Genomic DNA, 20,355 nt, shown 5'->3' on the forward strand with positions numbered 1-20,355 from the left:
CCTTCTAATTACTGACAGATGGATTGTTCGAATAAAGCAATGCAAAATACAATAATTGCTATGCTTCCCTGTGGCAAAATCTGTTATCTTCCGAGCGGATCAGATAATTGGTTCTAATTAGTGCATGGTACTCTTGGAAAAGGAAGGAAGGGATTACCTTTGGGAAGAAATACCGACAGTCATCAAAAGATTGAAAATGAATGAGAAAAGTCGTTTTCAATAAAAGAAAATCACTTTTAAAACTGAAAAATGTCTGAAATTTGCAATTTTTCGGTTTTGACAGTTTTTAGGCCAAAAATACAGAATTTTTTAAGTCAAATTGAGTTCAAGCTGCTGAAAACAGTAAAACGTCTGCGATTTGAAAGTTTTCAGCTTAAAAAACCCATTTTCGGGGTTTTTTGATCCAAAAATGTCTTTTTCTCTTATTTCTTGCGTCAAAATGTTACTTTTGAAATCATATATTTCTGATCGAAAAAAAACACTTTTTAAGCCGAAAAATGTTTTAAGAACTCATTTTTCATAGTTTTCTGAGCCAAAAATGTTTGTTTTTCAATTGCGTGAACCCTATTGAGAGAATTTCCTATAGTAAATTTGAAAACTCTAAATATTTCAATCCTTTGTTGTGGAAACTGACGTCTACATTAATTTGCCAAGCGTAAAAAGCGTAAAATATGCGTCCATGCGTAAAATAATATGAATCATCGTAAATAATGAAGGAAATCAGTCGTAATCATTAATTTCTCCCATTTCAGATCTTTGAGATTCCCCAGTACTCGTCCCCCCTTTGCTCCAATGTCTCGTTAACGCCTCGCTCTCCGTCAAGGCTGTCGCACGGCCGGCCGAGGAGACTTTTTTTTGAAAATCTCAAATAGTCACGGTGGGCCCAAAAAAGTCCAAAAAAGTGGGGGTCGAACCGTGGTTGTCAAATTGATACCAAAAAGTCAAAAGTATATCAAGTTGTGATTTCCCTTGAAACTCTAGAAAGCCGCGGCTGTTTGAAATTTTCAGAAAAAAGCAGCAGCCTTGGCCGGCCGCGATTTCTGATAGCCTTGCTCTCCGTAAATCTACATGTCCACTGTCTGCGTCTCTCGAGTTGCTGTCGGTTCGGGTCATTTTTCGCTGCGAGACCCGCGATGTGTGCGCGACGAGTGAATAGGAATCGTTGCTCAAAATATCGCTTTAATTTTATACTTTATTAGAATCAGCAGGAAGTTACCAATTAATTTCCCTGGCGATTCTCAGCGTTTCGGACTAATTTTAGGTTGAGCTGATGTTTTTATCGAAAATTCCTGACCGATAATCAAGCACGTATGATTTTTTTGCATGTTAAACCAACCAAAACCATATTTTCTACTTATATTAGCAAAAACAAAAACTTTTTCTCTTGGTGGAATCGAACCCTGGTACTCAGACTCCTAGTGTCTACCTCAATCACTCGGCCACCACTGCACACTTTTTTTTTTTGAAAACCTATCAATATGGGTATCAAACAATCGCAAATTCAACCAAAAGTTGGAATTTCTATGTAAAAATTGCGGAAAGTTTCAAGAATTCGAGTTATCAGTCAAAATTCGACAAATTTCAATTTTCGTTGTGAGACAATTTTTCTATTTTCGTTCTGTTGAGGGGGAGCATGTCCTACAGGGACAGACAGAGCTCGAAACCCATAATCTGTCCATGACAGATTGTGTTACATCTGTAGCCTTCTTGTCCATCGTTATCTTGATATAACACCAGAACGCCACAGATGTCTTTAGAGGAGAGCGTGGTGGATAATAACGGTGCAGATGTGTCTTTTCCCAACAATCTTCTCTTCCTTCTGGATTACTCTCATATTGCTAAAGGACTGTCTTGAGCTTAAGAGAGGCAGAGTGTGCGGTTTAAAGGCGCACACATTGAGGGGCTTTCACCGCGAACGGCATGTAAATTGAGCGGCGAACAGAGGAATTTGAATCATTCTACGTGCGTTTTCGTTACCCATCTTAATAGGGAAGGATCCCGCGTTTCTGAAAAAAAAATTTGAAGATCTAGAAAACTTTTTATACTTTTATAGATTAAAGAAACACGGATAGCCTCATCCTCAAATTGGTGGCCTAGAAACCCAAGTTTTCGATTTTCTACTTTTAAGACTTTTTTTTTCAAAAATATCGCTTAAAACATGTCAAAACTAGCCAAAAGGTTGCAATAATCGGTCTCAAATTCTCAGAAATACTGTCGAAAAAAAAATTCGCGGGCTGGAACACGCAAACGCATGAAGTTGTGGGCGGAGCTTTTACTGCAAGTTTAATTAAGCGGCGCGGTTCTAATTGTTTTTTCCAAATTAAGAAGCGCGCCGCTTGCAGTTTAAGGTCCACCCACAACTTCATGCGCTTGCGTGTTCCAGCCCGCGAAAATTTTTTTGAAAATCCTTGTCGAATTTTTTTTTTCGACAGTAACCTGTGGCCTAGAATACCAAACTGGTGGCCTAGAAAGCCAAATTTCCATTTTTAAGCGATTTTTAACGTTTTCAGGCCTAAAAACCGCCGAAAACACTGATTTCCTTGAAACTTAACCCGCTTATTATTTGGACGTTTGCTGAAAATCGAAGAAATTAGAGTAAAACTTAGTTAAAAACGCAGATTTTCGACCAGAAATAGGTTTTTTGTGCCGAAAATGAGCCTAAAGTACCGTACAAAAAGGTACCAACTTTGGTTATTTTCAGTGGAAAATGACCAACTTCGACAGTGTGTCATAGTAATTCTGAATGTCACACCATAAAAATTTATATTGAATCTTATAGATTGAACGTAGAGCTCCATTTTTGTAGTTGACAATTTTTTTGTACGGACACTCCCTAGAGAGTTATGGTCATTTTAAGACAATCGCACTAATTTGCACTAAAAAGAGTCGATTTGAGGGTGAAATTACTGTAACTCTCTAGGGATTGTCCGTACAAAAAAGTTGTCAACTACAAAAATGGAGTTCTACTTTTGATCTATACGATCCAATAAAATTTTTTATGGTGTGACATTCAGAATTACTATGGCACACTCTCGTCATTTTCCACTGAAAACCGCCAAAGTTGATACCTTTTTGTCCGGTACTGTATTTGTTTTATTGAACATTCAAAAACTTTAAATATTGACGCATAATTTAGACTCTCTTCATATTTGATTTATTATAACTTTCCAACTAAATATCGAGAACTGTGACAAACTTATAAAATCAAATTTTCAGAAGTATCCATCGACAAAAACAATGTCAAACCGAAAAGCAGCGGAAGAAGCTTCTCGAATTAAAGGTGGACTAAAATCAACTCGGATATTTTCACAGAATAATGTATGAGTACCTGTGAGTTCATTTTCATATCGAAAAAATTTTAAAAGTCGGTCTGGAACCCGCCGAAAGCCAATCCCCGTTGAGAACGAGCGGCAAAAAGTTTGGGCATTTCAGTGGCCGTGGAACATTCTAGAACTTTTTTCGAAAATGTTTTTTCGCAAGTTTTATCGTTTTTTTCTATCATTTTTGTAATAATTCTATCAATTTTCGCGGTTTACTTTCAAAACTATTGAAAAAACACAACAAAAATGTCCGAAAATACCGACTTAATTTGAAAAAATCAACATGTCCGAAGTCGAATTTCTAGGCCACCGAAATGACCAAACTCACCTTCGATCGCAGACCGAATTTGAAAATTCTTTCGATATGAAAATGAACTCACAGGTACTCATACATTATTCTATGCAAATATCAGAGTTGACCTTAGTCCACTTTTAAGCGATATTGTAATATTCCCGTAGCAATTATTCCGGCCACACAGAATGGTCCAATGAGAACAAGTGGAGACGAAACAGAACATGAAACAAGAAAACCACATTTGGATCCACGGATAAGCATTGACAATAGTTCGGAAGACGAAACAACGGGAAGCGAATCCAGTTTTGATGAATTGAAACGGGAATATGATAAGAGAATGTACCGAGAAAGTAGCCGGGAACGACTCCAGCAGGAACAAAGTGAGGAAAATGAAGAAGACAGATTTTGTCTGAAATTAAGTGTTTTTTTGAAGAAAAAAAACTGAATTTTGGATTGATTTTTAAGCTAAAAACACGATTTTTGGAGTTTATTGATACTTTCACCAATTTTGTCTTGAAAAATTCAAATATCGGCGAGAGACGCAGAGTTTTTTTCTAGCGCGAAACAAATTTTCACCAGTTTTGATCTATTTTTCATAATTTCCCCTCGGGAATTGGCAAAATAATTATAAAAAATCGTGAAAATCTATTTCGCGGCAGAAAAAACTCTGCGTCTCTCGCCGATACTCTCTCGTTTGCTGTGGAGCGCAATTGAAATAAAAATGCTCTGCTAATAAAACACTCAAAAAATGACATGGTCTTGAAAATTTAGCAAATCATTTCAATTCCGGATTCCGTATTCCGGATTTTGAACATTTCATTCTGATTCCGGATTCCTGAATCCGGAAATCGAAAAATGTCGTTCCGTACAACTATATAATATAAGCTTTCTCATTTCAGTGATGTCACCAAGACTTCAAATCTCAGCCAGTGAGCCACCAAGATTATTGGATAATGCATCAGAATCTTCAGATTCTTCAGATTCGTCAGATTCCGAATTATCTGTGTTCTTAGACATGTCGTCCCCTCAAAAGTGCCCTCCAAGCGTATCGCCTCCTTCAAAAAGGCGTCCCATTCAAGGAATCCCTGCTAGGAGACATGATTTTAGAATGGTACCACCAAGAACAATAAGGTTCCGATCGAAAAGTTTGGAATGCTCCATTTCCAAAAAATGCCAACCAACTCTTGCTCGTTGTCAATCGCAGTGTAGTTTGAATGATATCGACAAGTATGCCAGGCGCCGTGTGGAAAACACGATTCAGAAGTACGACGAGTTGTTTGATTTGATGGAAGTAAGTAACTCTTTGCCAAAAAATTCAGAATTTTCCGCATTTTTTAAGCCTAAAACCAACAAAATTGGTTGGAAAATTAAAAGTTACAGATTTTCGAAACTTTTCGAAAATTCATGAAAATTTGAAAATGCTGTAATCCAACCAAAATCCGTCCGAGACCCAGATTTTTGAAATCAGCGTGTTTCTAGCTTTCATTTGAGTATAATCATGCCTATATTCTGAAAATTTTGAATTTCGGGGTCAGAGACGCAGAGTGTCTGGTATCTCTGCGCTCTAACCTCCTAGACTAAAATTGCTGTAACTCTTCCAGAGTTGCTCCAATCTTACTGAAACTAAACTTTTTGAATTCAGCGTGTCGAGACGCTTCAAATGAGTATAATCATGATTAGGTTACGTGAAAATACGGTATGCATTCAGAAAGATTGGCTAAGATCCGACAGAGTTACAGCAGTTTGAAATGTTCTAGAAATGTTCTAGAAAGTTCGAAAAGTTTCGAAAATCTGCAACTTTGCCAGTTTTTGACAGATTTTGTTGGTTTTAAACTTAAAATGACCTTAATGATTAATATTTTTAAGAAAAATTACTTTGTGAAAGCGCTAGTCACCGAAGTTAAAGATTTTCGAAAATTTTCGAAAAAATTCGAAAAGTTGAAAGCATTCTAACTTTGTCAAATATACTCCAAATCGGACAATTTTTATATTTTTAGATTCAGCGCGTTGGGGGCTTTCAGAAAAGTGTAATCACGGCTAGGTTTGGTGCAAGTTGGGTCTCGACACGAACACTACAGTACCCCTGGAGTGGAGTACTGTAGTTTCCAACTCGCACGGAATAGGGTCATGGTTATACTTTTCTGAAAGCTGAAAACAAGCTGATTCTGAATGTTTTTATTTTCATGAAAATTGGAGCAAATCTGGCATAGTTACTGTAGTTTGAAAATTTTTCGAAAACCTGTAATTTCGTTTGTTTTCGAGATTTTTAAGTGTTTTTAGGTTTGAAATGGGTAGAATTTATTGGAAATGTTGTGGAAAATTGTCCTTTTTTCCAGACACCTGATGCTCGGAGTGCTCGACAAGACCAAATACGCGCTGAACTTCTCGATTCTCGGATGTTTGAATCTGACGGCATCAGTGATTTTGGTATACGCAAAAAGTGTGGTCTCATCACTTCAATTCTTGAATGTGGCAATACCAATGACGAGAAACATGAAATGGTGGCTGCATTACGTCGTTACCAACTAATTGTCGGCGCTGCAACGAAAAATAGTTTTCAAAGTTTTCGTGGAGGTCCGAAGTATGATGGAAACGTGATATCTTTGGTGATGAACGAGTACCATAGGTATCTCGATTACGTGAAACAACAATTGGACGTTGCTCAACAAATTATGACAATATTTTTGGTATGATTTACTTATACAAGTGCTGACTGTCAAACTAAATACTCAAATCCCCAAAAAAATCCAATCAATTTCGAGTCAAACTTTATAAAACATAGTTATTTGAACAGCTTTCTTTTTGGCGGAGAGAGTGGAAAGATCATCTATATCGGCTAGTTCCCAAAAATTCAGAATTTTCCACATTTTTTAAGCTAAAAACCATCAAAATTGGTTGAGAAATAAAAAAGTTACAGCTTTTCGAAACTTCCGAAAATTCAGGAAAAAACTGAAATTGCTATAAATCCGACGCAACTCAAATAAAACTAAAATATTTGAATTCAGCGTGGCAAGACGCTTCGAATAAGTATAATCATGACTAGGCTACGTGAAAATACGGTATGCGCCTTTAAACCAATGGTTACTGTAGTTTTCGTGGTGGGACCCAATTTTGTTCAAACCTAGGCATGATTATACTCATTCGATTTCGATTGTAATTGACCGAGATATTGTAGTTTTCGTGTTTTAGAGATTTTTCGAAAAGTTTCGAAACTCTGTAACTTTGGTTTTCGGCTCAAATTTCTCATTTTTCAGAAAGATACGAAAAAACTGGTGAACTCCTGTGCAACGCTGCAACTTTACTCAACTCACGAAAAGATTTTCAATGTGAACTTGTTTCTTTTCGAACATTTACTCCACCTGATCTCTCAACACACGTTCAATCCATTGGCAATCTACTATGCTGACAAAAATCAAGATGTCAGCCACATTCGAAAATCTTTGGATACGCTGAAAATGAAGGTTCCGCTGGTTATGAATGCACTCTTTAACACTGAACCATTGAAAAGACAACTTCGCGAGATATCACAGCTTGAGTAAGTGGAAAAAAAGACTACAAACTACGAAAATAATCTACAGAAAATTTTACATATTTTTGTAGTCAAAGCGTATTAATAGCTCCGCCCACTTCTGAGATATGAGGCTTTGAAGTTAGGAGAGAGACAGAGACGCAGAGAAGGCAGCGCTATACGCCTCCTCCTTCCTTACCTATTTTTAAAGGCGCATATCTTGAAAATGTGCGGAGCTAGGAGCAAATTTTCAACTAGTAAAATTTAGAAAATTTTAAGGGCTACATTTTGTTGTTGACAACTTTTTTCTAGCTCAGCCCACTTTTGAGATACAGCGGCTTGAAGTTGAGCGCGTTGGGAAACTGAGAGGCGCAGACAGCAAGACGCTCTCGTTGTCTGTGTCTCTCAAAAATTTTAAAGAAGCGTATCTCAAAAATGGGCGGAGCTAGAAGCAAATTTTCAACTAGTAAAATGTACAGAATTTCAAGGACTACATTTTTGTAGTTGACAACTTTTTTCTAGCTCCGCCCACTTTGAAGATACAGCGGCTTAAAGTTGAGCGCATTGGGAGACAGAGAGGCACAGACAGCTAGACGCTCTCGTTGTCTGCGTCTCTCAAAAATTTTAAAGAAGCGTATCTTGAAAATGGGCGGAGCTAGAAGCAAACTTTCTACTAGTAAAATGTATAGAATTTCAAGGGCTAAATTTTTGTAGTTGGCAACTTTTTTCTAGCTGTAAAGATACAGCGACTTATTAACAAAAAATCTGAAATAATTCCAGAGTTCATCACGACACGCAAACTATGCTTAATTTAGCCCGGGAGCTTAGTCGAATTGCAATTGAAAGAGTGAGTGATTCATTTTTCGAAGTGAATTTTTGATTTTCCGTTGTTTCAAAAATTTCCATTGAATTCAGTGTGTCGAGAGCTTTCAGAAAAGTATAATCATGTCTTTATTCTGAAATTTTCATAATTGGGCTAGAGACGCAGAGTGTCTGGTATCTCTGCGCTCTAACCTTCCCCCACTAAAACTACCGTAACCCGGTCGAAAACGGTTCAAATCAATTAAAACTTAGATTTTCAGAATCAGCGCTTCAAGACGCTTCGAATGAGTATAATCATGACTAGGTTACGTAAAAATAAGGTATGCACCTTTAAACTGGAAGAGGGGTACTGTAGTTTTTGTAATGGAACCCAATTTTGTTCAAACCTAGACATGATTATACTCATTCGAAGCGTCTTGGTGTCTTGAATATGAAAATGTATGTCTCAGACAAATTAGAGCAAATGTCCCACGGAATTATTGTAGTTTTAGTCACTGAATCAAATGGTTAGAGTGCAGAAATACCAGACACTCGGCGTCTCTAACCCCGAAATTCAAAAGTTTCAGAATATAGTCATGGTTATACTTTTCTGAAAGCTGAAAACGAGCTGAATTCGAATATCTAACTTAAATCTGGTGTAGTCGAAATTTTTCGAAAGTCTGTAACTTTCTTCAATCTTGTCCAATTTTTTGATAATTATAACATAATTATAGCAAATTCAACGTTTTCAGGTTCGCATTCCACAAACTGTCAGAGAAAATAAATTGAATAACTTTTCGTGGATAAACGCTCAATGTCGATATCATGACACTGTCGATTTGATGAGGATCTATCCAACTCCCCCGTCTCGCGTAAAAGAATTACTCGGAAACCTTTTCAAAACACAATTTTTTGCCGATGTTGTCATTGCAATACCCAGCAAATCCATTGATGTCAAAATGAAAGCTTTTTACCATCACCAAGTTGTCACGGAAGTCACCGAAGCCATCAAAACACATGCGGTGATTTCAAATCCACGTTATCAAAATTCGATATTAGACAGTGCCCTTCAATTGAATTTACTCTACAGTACCCTAGGAAAAAATGAGGATGTGCAACTTCTAATCCAGCCCGCACTCATCGGAATCACATTTGCTTGTCTAGAAGAAAAAATCTGTGTATCACTGGTGAAGGAAGATGAATTCATAAGTTCCAGTACACATCCTCAACCATCTCCAATTCTGAAAGAAAACGAGATAAGAAAGGAGGCAAACGCTGAAAATCTGAAATTCTCAATGATTGTCGATAACGATACCAATGGCTTGAGTATTGCATTCCACTCTCAATTGAATCCGAATTGCTACGATCGTGCTCCGTTTGGATTCCTCCCGGCTAGACCTCAAGGGTCATCAACATTGTGGAAATTCGTTTTGGATACAGTAATCAACCCGAATTTCAACGTGTTGAGCAGATTATTGAGACAACAGACGTCAATGTCAGTTTACCAAAAAAACCGAAAAATTCGAAAAAAAAATTATCAAGGAAACGGAAAAATTGATTTGATCGCAATAAATCTTGTTAGAAGCGATCTATCTAGAAAGTGGGCGGAGCTACCTGACAATTGCTAACTATAAAAATGTAGCCCTTAAAATTTCTTACATTTTAGCAGTTTTCACTTTTTCGATATCTCATCACCCTGTTGAGCTGCGTCATTTTTTAAAAATGAAAATACCCCCACCCTACCGTTCAAATTTTAGATTTTTCTCGAAAGTGGGTGGAGCTACCAGATAATTGCCAACTACAAAATGTAGCCCTTAAAATTTTCTACATTTTATCAGTTTTCATTTTTTTGATATCTCTTCACCCTTCCGAGTTACGCCCCTTGAAAGATAAGGAGGTAGAGAGTAGGAGGGGGCAGAGAAGCGAGACGCTCTAACTGTCTGCGTCTCTCCTTAATTCTTTGAAGGGCTGTAACTCAGCGGGGTGAAGAGATAGAAAAAAATTGTTAACTGATGAAATGTAGAAAATTTCAAGAGCTATATTTTGGTAATTTAAAAATTTGGGTTAGCTCCGCCCACTTTTGAGATATAGCGATATTTCTGAGGTTACAGCGATTTGAGCCTATCTGAACTGATTTCAACCGATCTTAATCGATTTTAGGGTTTTTTCTCAAAATTTTTCAATTTTTCAGGTCATCAAAAACAAACCTGGGTCGTGTTGAACAACCAGGACTAAATGCCGTTGAACGAGAAGAAGTCAATACGGAGGCATTGGTTGTACCATCAAGGAAACCGTGGGAGAAACGACCGCGTCCTGTTTGGTCATGCAAAATCAAAAATAAGATCTCGTTGTAAATTAGTTAAACAGTTTGTTTGTAGTTAACCACTCCAAATATGGCTGAAAAAGTTGCGGCTTTGTCTATTTTTGTGTTTGATATAATTTTATTTAAAAAATTAAATAATGTTTGAATAAATTCTATTTCAAATTTCTGAAAGTCAGGTTTTTGGGAAATAGCAGAAAATATTCAACAGTGACCAAGTTACAGTAACCAAATTAAGGTACACTGACCAGAATAGTTACAATGACAAAAAAGTGACCAAAATAGTTACAATGACAAAAAAACATATTTCATGTTTAGAGTCGAAACTTCATAGTTTCGAAACGTCTTGGTTTCGAAATGTCTCGGTTTCCAAATGTCACAGATCTCCTAAAAACAGACATCGCTATGAATAGACTGCAACTTATTTATTAAATATTTTACGTATAAATAGTTGGTATTAAAGAGGTGGCAAACAAATAAATATTAAATACATAAGTACAGTAAGATTATTAGTCGCTTGGACACGTTCCTCGTGAGAAAGACCATGGCTTAGTGAGTGTGCTCGTGACGTCTGCGGGAAGGGCATTCTGAAAAATGCAAATGATTTTTTTTATTAATTATAAGCTGCAAAAGGGGAAACAGGCGGTAACCGATGGGAAAATGGTCAACTATGAAACTAATTCAGGCGGATAACTTTTCAAAAAGCTCCCACTCTTCGGAAGACAAGTTAAAACACAAGAGAGCTACTAACTTGCCAATTAAACTAGATATACTTGATTGCAATTAAAAAAATAAACTAACCGACACATTGCTCCTTAATCCTCAGACTCTCAATCATATTTTTCAATCCTTGTGGTGAAGTTGGTGCATCTAAAACAGTCCGTCTCGTCATCCGCATCTCCTTGTGCAAGGAATACGAAGGTGTTCGTGGTTCCTGGCGGGAACCAGATCGACCTGAAAGAAAAAAATCACTGTTTTTACCAATTAAGATAATTTAATAAGCTTACCTTCCTTAATAAGAAATTCTCAAAAGAATAAAAGAAATATAACAGTAATTCAATAAAAATCAGGAATACATTTGTCGACTGCCATGTCCGGGAGGCAAATCTAGGAATGAAGAAGAACGGGGAGAAATATGTTAGTTTGGGGTGTATTTGTCCAGTGGGCGTGGTCTCTCGTGTGGTCTCATTCCAATATTTACTGTCTCAGATAGTGTGATTGATGTATTTGTAGAGCAGTCTAATGTGGTCATGGGAAACAATGCCATGATGTATGCCTTGAGAAGAAGAGTGACATTAACGTAGTGATTTATTGAGGTAAAAATCTGGGGAATATGGGAAGAAGAGTGGCAGATTGGTTACGAAGCTATTGGGGGATTATGATAGCATGGGAAACTGTTGGTCAGGTGACATGGCTTTTTCATCTGGATACATTTACTTTATGCGTTTTTGCCGCTATTGTTTCTCAAAAACCATAATGTACTCTGTCTGGTGCACCATTGAACGCTTTCTCAAGAATATAGTGTATCCGACCAGTTTCAGGATGTTTTCAACTAGTTTTCAAAGTGGAAATTGAAATTTTCTAGAATTTTCAACCCTAATCACAATTTGACCCATTTTACACGATGATTTCCGCTTAAAAACAACAATATACTTTGGATGGCGCACCTTTGACACGTTTTCAAAAAATCGAGAGTCTCCATCTAGTGAGGTGACGGAGACGCGTCTGTCTGTCTGTGTGTTTGTTCCCTTCCGTGCCTTCCGTGTGTACCCTTCTCTACACTGTCTGCATTGACAACATAAATGACGACATATTGCGGACTTGGAGGAAAATATATTTATAAAGAAGAACAAATGATAACAATTAAATTTTCGCAGAGACAGACAAACAGGTTTCGAAAATAGGACAAGGCAACGATTAGTCGTATCTCTCCGATTTCTTGTCATTTTGTGTCAAGATAGCCTACTGAATGGCTTGTCGACCAATCGTCTCCCTATTTTTATTAAATTCTAATATTTATTCCTTTTATTTGAAGTTTCGTGAGGATTTAGAGGATTCTGGAGGTAAGGAATGAGATTTTAGCGTAAAAATAGCTGAATTTTGCTGAAACCTATTAAGAAAAACGCTCAGCAGGCGGGCCAGATAGTTTCGTGTGTTTATATGTATATGTCGAAAATCTGCTTTTAATGCGTCTTCGAGACGAAAAAAGCGTCAGAAGTCTACTGTATGTATAAAAATGTTTTTTTCAGCATTTTCTGGAAAATTTACATAAATTTATTGTTAGGGGAATTCTCGAAGTTTATTCCTATAAAACACCAAAACTTAACTGAATTCGGTAGAAAACAGCACAAATTGAGTTTTTTGAGTACTGTATGAAAACTTTTTTTCTGCTATGCGCCTTTAAGCTACAGTAAAACATTTTCTGATGCTGCTCGGTGTCTCGTTCAATTGACTGTTTTATTGTGTAGATCCGAGGTTTTTCTGGCGCATTTTAACAATTTTTACTAGAATTCCAATCGAGATCCTATTGATAACGAGAATGAGAGATAGGAGACATTGTACGGCAGGCGAGAAGATTATAGGTTGATTCATCAAGAGATCAGTTTATCTAATATCAAATAGTCGCAGAAAGCTTCTTGGATTTTTCGAAAAGTTTCGAAAATCTATAACTCGAGCAGTTTTCTATAACTCGAGCAATTTTTTTTCAGCGGAATTACCGGAATAGCGGTCAAAGATTTCAGAACCATCATTAAAGTCATAATAGTCACTTTCAACAGAAACAACCGTTCGAACGAAATTCTGGCGAAAAACGTCGAAATTTTTAACAAAAATCGTCAAAAATCATGGTTTTTGATGAAAAAAATATCGGAAGTTAATGAAAATCGCAAGGAATTAAGGTTTTCCAATCGAAAAATGACGAAAATTTGAGTCCACAATGAATTTTTGGTTACAAAACCCACATTTTCAGAATCAGCACGTCGAGACGCTTCGAATGAGTATAATCATTCCCAGATTTGCTTCAACTTGGGTCCCACCACTTGATTTTGTAATCTAGTCGAGTTACAGATTTTCGAAAAATATCGAATATTGTCACGCATTTTCAGCTCGAAATGTGTAAAAATAAAACAAAACATTGACTACAGTAACCCCGTTCTTGTATCTCGTGTTTTCAGGCCAATCAACGTTTACTTCCAATGGGAAGTGGATTACTGTATAGGAGCTATTTCCACTGGAGGACAAATCAATGAATCATGTTTGCGCCCGACGACTTCCTCCCCTTATCTCCCGTCCGCCAGACACTATCTTCAATTGAAGATCAAATGGGACTTCCGGCGCCTAATATCACTTCTTGCAACATTGCTAATTGGGATGGCGCCAGAAGGACGGCGGCGACGAAACCATTAACCGGAGGAGACATTGAGGAGCAACGAGAGACAAAGGACGATGACGCAAGGAAGAATGGAATATAAAAGAAATCCCCTCTACTAGTAGTTCTCAGTTGTAATTGTTAAGAGAACTACCCATCCTAAGTCGTGATTTTCCACTCCCAATCCAATTTCCCCCTTCCTTCCTAATTTTGCCCTTTACTTCCATTTACCTAATAAACTAAATATTCTATCTACCACTGAACCCGTCAACCACAGGTGCAACAAGTAGTTCTCAGTTGTAATTGTTAAGACATTGTTGTTAACTCCCATCCAAGTCGTGGATTATCCCCATTCTGTCCTTTCCCATTTCCCCCTTTCCTCTTTTGCCCCCTTACCTTTACTTACTGAATAAAACTTATATTCATCTACCACTGAACCCGTCAACCACAGGTGCAACAATAAATCCATCTGCGACAGAGCAGAAAGTCTGCAAAGACGAGACACTGAGCATCATCAGGAGACGAAGACAAATGACGTACGGAGGAATGGAGTAAAAAAATCCCCCCTGACTTGTAGGTAGTTGTTATTGTTAAGTTAACAGTGGTCTCTGGACCATATTCCCCCATCCAATTCGTGACGTATCACCCATACCAATTTCCTCCATTTCTTATTATTTTTTGCCCCTTATTTCTACTTACCTAATAAACTTAATATTCTACTACCACTGAACCCTTTATTTATGCACAGGTGCAACAACGGAATGGAGTATAAAAGCATCCCCCCATACTCGTATTCCTCAGTTGTTGAACTCTTGACCCTATCCCCCCATCTTCAATCGTGAACTAGCACTCCTGTCCATTTCCCCAGCCATTATTCTTACTTTGCCCCGCCCCCTTTTTATAATTCCCGAATAAACTAAATATTCTACCACTGAACCTTCATCTCCACCGGTGCAACTATAGTTATCAGAGTTGCGCGGAATTCCGACTTCCGACTTCCGACTTCCGACTTCCGACTTCCGGGCAGTTTTTTACTTCCGACTTTCGTTTTGAAAATTTTACTTCCGACTTCCGACTTCCGACTTCCGTTTTGAAAATTTTACTTCCGTCTTCCGTCATTCCAACATTGTGAAATTTAGGAAGAATACATTTTGCAGGAATAGATGAAAACATGGTCAAATAGGATAGAAAATAGGCTTTTCTACAGTCAAAAATCAATTTTCCAATGATTTTCGCGAGTTTTATGATTTTTCTCTTGGAATTTGGAATATTTGAGAAAAAAATCTACTTCCGACTTCCGGGCGTTTTTCAATTCCTTCTTCCGACTTCCGACTTCCGGATAAAAAAATCTATTTCCGACTTCCGACTTCCGACTTCCGGGCGTTCTTTCAATTCCGGCTTCCGACTTCCGGATAAGAAAAATCACTTTCGACTTCCGACTTCCGACTTCCGCATAAGAAAAATCACTTCCGACTTCCGTTTTAGAAAAAATAACTTCCGCACAACTCTGGTAGTTATTGTTATTCCCCAAACCTAAATTCCTGGTTTGTCACTCCCGCCCATTTCCCTCCTTTCCCCTTTTTACTTCCTAAAATAAATCTGTTATATTCATATCACTGAACCAAAAGGATAACACTCTTGTCCTTTCCTCCCTTATTTCTTATATTTTTTCCTTAAAATGTTAATAAATCTGTTATTATAACTACACATAGAATCAAAAACTTCAAAATTATCCCCCCTCATTGTCTGTGCATCCCTTATGCCCCATTACAAACTCATTTTTAAAATGAAAAATAGTATTTATTTAACAAAAATAATTTCCATATCAACGACAGATGAAGAGGTCATATTATCTGTTTCATTATCCTTATACGGTATTGGAATGCCTGTTCTGTAGGCCCAATTCCCCATAACACGCTTTTTAGAATTATGGACTTTTGTTGTTGGTGGAACATCGAGTTTGTGCTCCTTGCTTGGTAGATAAGTGTCAGAAATCGTTCCATAACTTATTCCATTAGTTTCGAATCCATTATCCATCTCAATATCAGGTGAAAAGGTCGTATGATTGGTTTCATCAACCATATCTTCTTCACTTTTCATTTCCTCATTGCGACGATGTGGGCGAGATTTCCTGAAAAGTTAATGCATTGTTGAAGTACATTATTTCTCATAGTCAGGGTGCTCCACCGGCGGTAAAATCGAAGAAAAACCGGTTTTTTTTTGAACCGATGAAAATCGTTTCTTCAATCGGTAAAAAAAAACCGTTCGGTTTCGGTTTTCATCGGTTTAGAAACCGGTTAAAAACCGGCTCCGCAACAACTCGCAACCACGACATTTCGCAACCACGGCGTTTCGCAACCACACCGCATTTGCATATTTAGGTCAGTTGAAAATGTTGAAACCGAAGGGTCTGGGAACATATTTGAAAACATTAAATAGAAGAAAAAGATATCTGACCCATTTTTAGACAAAACTAGGTTAAACTATTGCTAGTTCTATGGTTGGGAAACGTCGTAGTTGCGAAACGTCGTAGTTGCGGAATGTCGCTGTTGCGAATTGTCGCGGAGCCAAAAAACCGATTATTCTTCGATTTTTTCCGATTTTTACCGATTTTCATCGGTTTTTTTTTCCTGAAAGTTCAAATTCTACGGCAGTTTGTTTTCTATTTTTATAGAAAATTTGAACAAAGATGAGAAATTATCAATTTTAACGTAAAATCTAAATTGAGAACAGTGCAAAATATGATAGAAAGGTGACAAACTACTGTAGAACTTGAACTTTCAGAAAAAAAACCGATAAAAATCGGAGAAAATCGGTAAAAATCGAAGAATAATCGGTTTTTTAACCGGTTTTGAAACCGATGAAAACCGAAACCGATTTTAATGGGTTTTGAAGTATCGGGGGAGCACCCTGCTCATAGTAATGATTTTTTTTAGTATTTCCCTTTTAGAAATCAGTACCCATGAAATTCACTTACAGTGCTGGCCATAATTCTATCCCCTTCTGGTTTTTTCAGCATAACTTTTTTATTAGTTATCCGATTGATCTGAAACTTGGCAGCAATGTGTATAAAGGTAAAAAATATGTAAAAACAAATTGGTTTTAAAATATTTTTAAAAATTTTAAAAATTTCATCTTTTTTCAAAAAACCAAGAAAATCAACAAAAATAAGAGATCGGCTAAATAGAGTCACGGAAATGAAAAATAAAAAAGAAAATGACCAGAAACAAAATTTATAAGTTCAATACTTCGTTGCGTATCCACGAGAATCAATAACGGCTTGGCAACGTCTCGGCATCGAGTCCAGAAGCTTGTCGATCACCGACTTCGGGATTGCCATCCAGGCGGCTTCGAGTTGCGCGAATTTTTGGTCCGCATTTGTGGCTCTAACTCCAGATAGTCGACGTTCGAGCTCTTCCCACATATGTTCAATCGGATTCAAGTCCGGACTTTGGCTTGGCCACTCCAGAAGATCCACACGACGACGTTGAAACCACGAGCGAACATGGAGAGAAGTATGCTTCGGATCGTTGTCTTGCTGGAAGACGTAAGCTCTGCCGACATTTTGAAGTGCCCATGGTCTCATCGTATTCTCCAAAATATCTTCATACTGGAATCGATCCATGATACCAACGATTCTTCGTAGAGGACCCATGCCTTGGCTGGAAAAACATCCCCAAACCATGCACGATCCACCCCCATGTTTGACTGTCGGTGTTTGATACTTGGGATCAAATCTGGTTCCAATCGGACGACGAATCCATGTGTTTCCGTCGCTGCCGAACAAATTGAACTTGGATTCGTCGGACCAGACGTGTTTTGCCCACTCCTGACGTCCCCAGCTCAAATGAGCTTTTGCCCACTCAACACGGCTTCTGCGATTCTTCTCACTGATGAACGGTTTTTTGACTGGACGCCTTCCATGAAGTCCTTGAGCTTGGAGACGTCTTCGGATTGTTCTTCTGGATGGTACTGGTTCATTCGGAGAAGTCACGACGACTTGGATGTCCGTTGAGGTCCTACGAGGATCCTCTCTTGACGCTCGGATGATGTTGCGATCCATCACATGGGTGGTTTTTCGAGGTCTTCCTGGGAGTTTTGCCAGCTCAAACGTGTTCTAAACGTTTGTATGATTTAAACAAGTGTTTTTTAACATTTACCTGATCAAGACACCTCTTGATAAGTTTACGGATTCCTGAAGGTGAGCACTGAAACTGAGCAGCAAGCATCTTGGTTGACTGTCCATTCAGATGACCACGAAAGATGGCGGTCTTGACAGAAAGCGGGAAGTTCTTGTTGTTTGTTGGTCTAGTCATACCTAAACATCAACTTTCAAGTCAGAACATGCACTTTGGACTTTTCAGAAAAACACAAATAATTAAAAACTGGAAAAAGTGAAAAACGTGAAAAAGTGAAAATATCGAAAAATCGAAAAAAACGCTAAAAATTTTTTATTGGATGATGCAATTTCTGTCTGCAATCTTGCGTATAGATGCTTACCGTAGGCTGAAAAATTTTCAGATCAATCGGATAACTAATAAAAAAGTTATGCTGAAAAAACCAAAAGGGGATAGAATTATGGCCAGCACTGTACATATGAAATTATCATATTTTAGGCTGAAACGTACTGATAATGTACATAAATGATTTCGAAACACTAAAAATAGAGTTTGGACAAAACGAAATTAAATGAAGGCTTCCTTAAAATTTTTCTCATCAGTCTAACAAGGGAAGTCTTTGGAGACGCCACTTTCAAACGACCTATAAATTTGGTCATAGGTATTTTCGACTACGGGAAGTCCATTTCTGTAATCAAAACCTGCTAAATGTATCTGCGAGCCGAGTTATGAGCTCGCAAACTTTTCATATGGTTAAGTTTTTCACATGGATTTCCAAAATGGCCGCATATACGCCTCCGCGCGGTTCCATTTGTGTTCCCAAGCGGTTTACCTGTGTTAGACGTAGCAAAAATGAGTATATCTTTCTTATACTAATTGTAGATTTAGAATTCCACATGAAAAAGCGGCTCTATTACAGTTTAGATGTCCTTTGAAAACTTGAACGTCCCAAAAAACACTTAAACGTCCTTTGAAACATTTAAACGTCCTTTCGGATCCCAAAAATGTTCAAAAATGTTTAAACGTCCCATTAAATATTGAGACGTCCCTTGAAGTCTGAAAATTTGGTTTTAAATAATTAGACGTCCCAAAAAACATTTAAACGTCCCAAAAAATGTTTAGACGTCCCTTCAACACTAAAAGCCACTGAAAGTGTTCAAGGGACGTCTAAACTTTTGAAAGGACATCTAAACTGTAATAGAGCCGAAAAAGCTTATCCATATGAAACGTTTGAGAGATTATAACTCGGCTCTCATAGGTTTTGACTGCAGAAATGGACTCCTTGTGGTCGAAAATGCCTATTACCAAATTTATTGGTCGTTTGAAAGCAGCGCCTCCAAAGACTTTCCTTGTAAAACACTAAATGTTTACGACAATTTCAAAAGTTTTTATCAAAGCTTCTGGGCTCACACACCAAGTTCAGAATTTTATTCAGTAGCTAAACACCTACATTGTTGCTTGATACGTCTTTCTCTTCATTTTCAATCGCAACTGCAGTGGAGAGTGAATCTGACTGATGTACGTCTGAAATTCAGATTCTAATTTTTGATTTTTCGAAAATCTCTACCTTTACAATTTTTGCTCTTTTCTGACTAATTTTGAGCTCAAAACATGACAAATCTTCGAGACTCGCTCTAATAACTACAGTAACCTCGAGTTTTCGTGGCCGGACCCGAATTTTTTAATTTTTTCTGTTTTTTTCAAACCTAGGCATGATTATACTTTTCTGAAAGCTGATTTCATGCTGATTCTAAAAATATTGATTTCATTTGATTTCAGTTAAAAATGAATGAATTACAGCAATTTGAATTTTCTATGATTTTCGAAATTTCTTGAGAATCTGTATTTTCAACTATTTTTAGCTATAAAAACTCATTATTTACCTTCAGAATCTTTCAAAACATTGAGAAACTTCAAATAAAAGCAATAAATATAAGAATTCAATAAAAATAGGGAGGCGATTTGTCGACGAGCCATTCAGTAGGCTATCATGAATACATAACTGATGGAAATGAGAGGGGGGAAGGACACACAGAGTGTGGGGGGTGTCTGGGAAGGGTGTACGTAATGTATTATGTTATCGGAGTGCCGCCTGGCACCGGCTGGCAGAGAGACAGAGAGAAAGAGGACACACCTTTCCCAACCAGCTGCCTTTCCTTCTCATTCTTCTATTTAATTTGAATTTCAGCTGTACATATCTCAGTCTAATTTCACCCAATTCCAATGAAATTACCATTTTTGGATTCAAAAGATTCTTAGCTTTCAAAAAAGTATAAACAAGACTACAGTGCCGGCCATAATCTTATTCCGATTTGGTTTTTCAACCATAACTTATTTCAAATTCGTCGGATTGACCTGAAACTTTGGGAAAATATTTATTGTAGAGTTTTCGTTGTATTTAAATAACAATTCTGGGTGAAAAATCATGTTTCATAGATTTTATGTAAAATTTTCAAAAATCACGAAAATTCGAGAAATCACTTATTTTTATTTCCATGACCGGTGTAACAAAAATAGACTGTATAATTAGTGTTTATGAAAGTTTTCTAATGATAATAGTCTTGATGTTTATTTTTTGACTACCGGTCTACTACTCTTGACTTGTTACCCATATCTGCCGAGCTGT

The 20,355-nt window shown here is 37.4% G+C and overlaps 2 protein-coding genes across 2 annotated transcripts; both read left to right on the forward strand.

Moving 5' to 3' along the window:
• Window positions 1–4,516: 4,516 nt before the first annotated feature.
• Window positions 4,517–10,278, forward strand: GCK72_011276 (uncharacterized protein; the record flags this gene model as incomplete). Its single annotated transcript, XM_053728337.1, has 6 exons — window positions 4,517–4,906; window positions 5,952–6,302; window positions 6,870–7,150; window positions 7,904–7,970; window positions 8,677–9,419; window positions 10,116–10,278. 6 exons carry the CDS (start codon window positions 4,517–4,519, stop codon window positions 10,276–10,278), a joined length of 1,995 nt encoding a protein of 664 aa, XP_053587914.1.
• A 3,217-nt stretch (window positions 10,279–13,495) lies between these two features.
• GCK72_011277 (uncharacterized protein) lies at window positions 13,496–13,714 on the forward strand (the record flags this gene model as incomplete). The annotated part of the gene is made up of 1 exon (XM_053728338.1): window positions 13,496–13,714. The coding sequence occupies one exon, from the start codon at window positions 13,496–13,498 to the stop codon at window positions 13,712–13,714; it is 219 nt and encodes a 72-aa protein (XP_053587915.1).
• Window positions 13,715–20,355: the final 6,641 nt, after the last annotated feature.

Source organism: Caenorhabditis remanei, chromosome III (assembly GCF_010183535.1).
Source record: "Caenorhabditis remanei strain PX506 chromosome III, whole genome shotgun sequence".
Classification (NCBI taxonomy): Eukaryota; Metazoa; Nematoda; class Chromadorea; order Rhabditida; family Rhabditidae; genus Caenorhabditis; species Caenorhabditis remanei.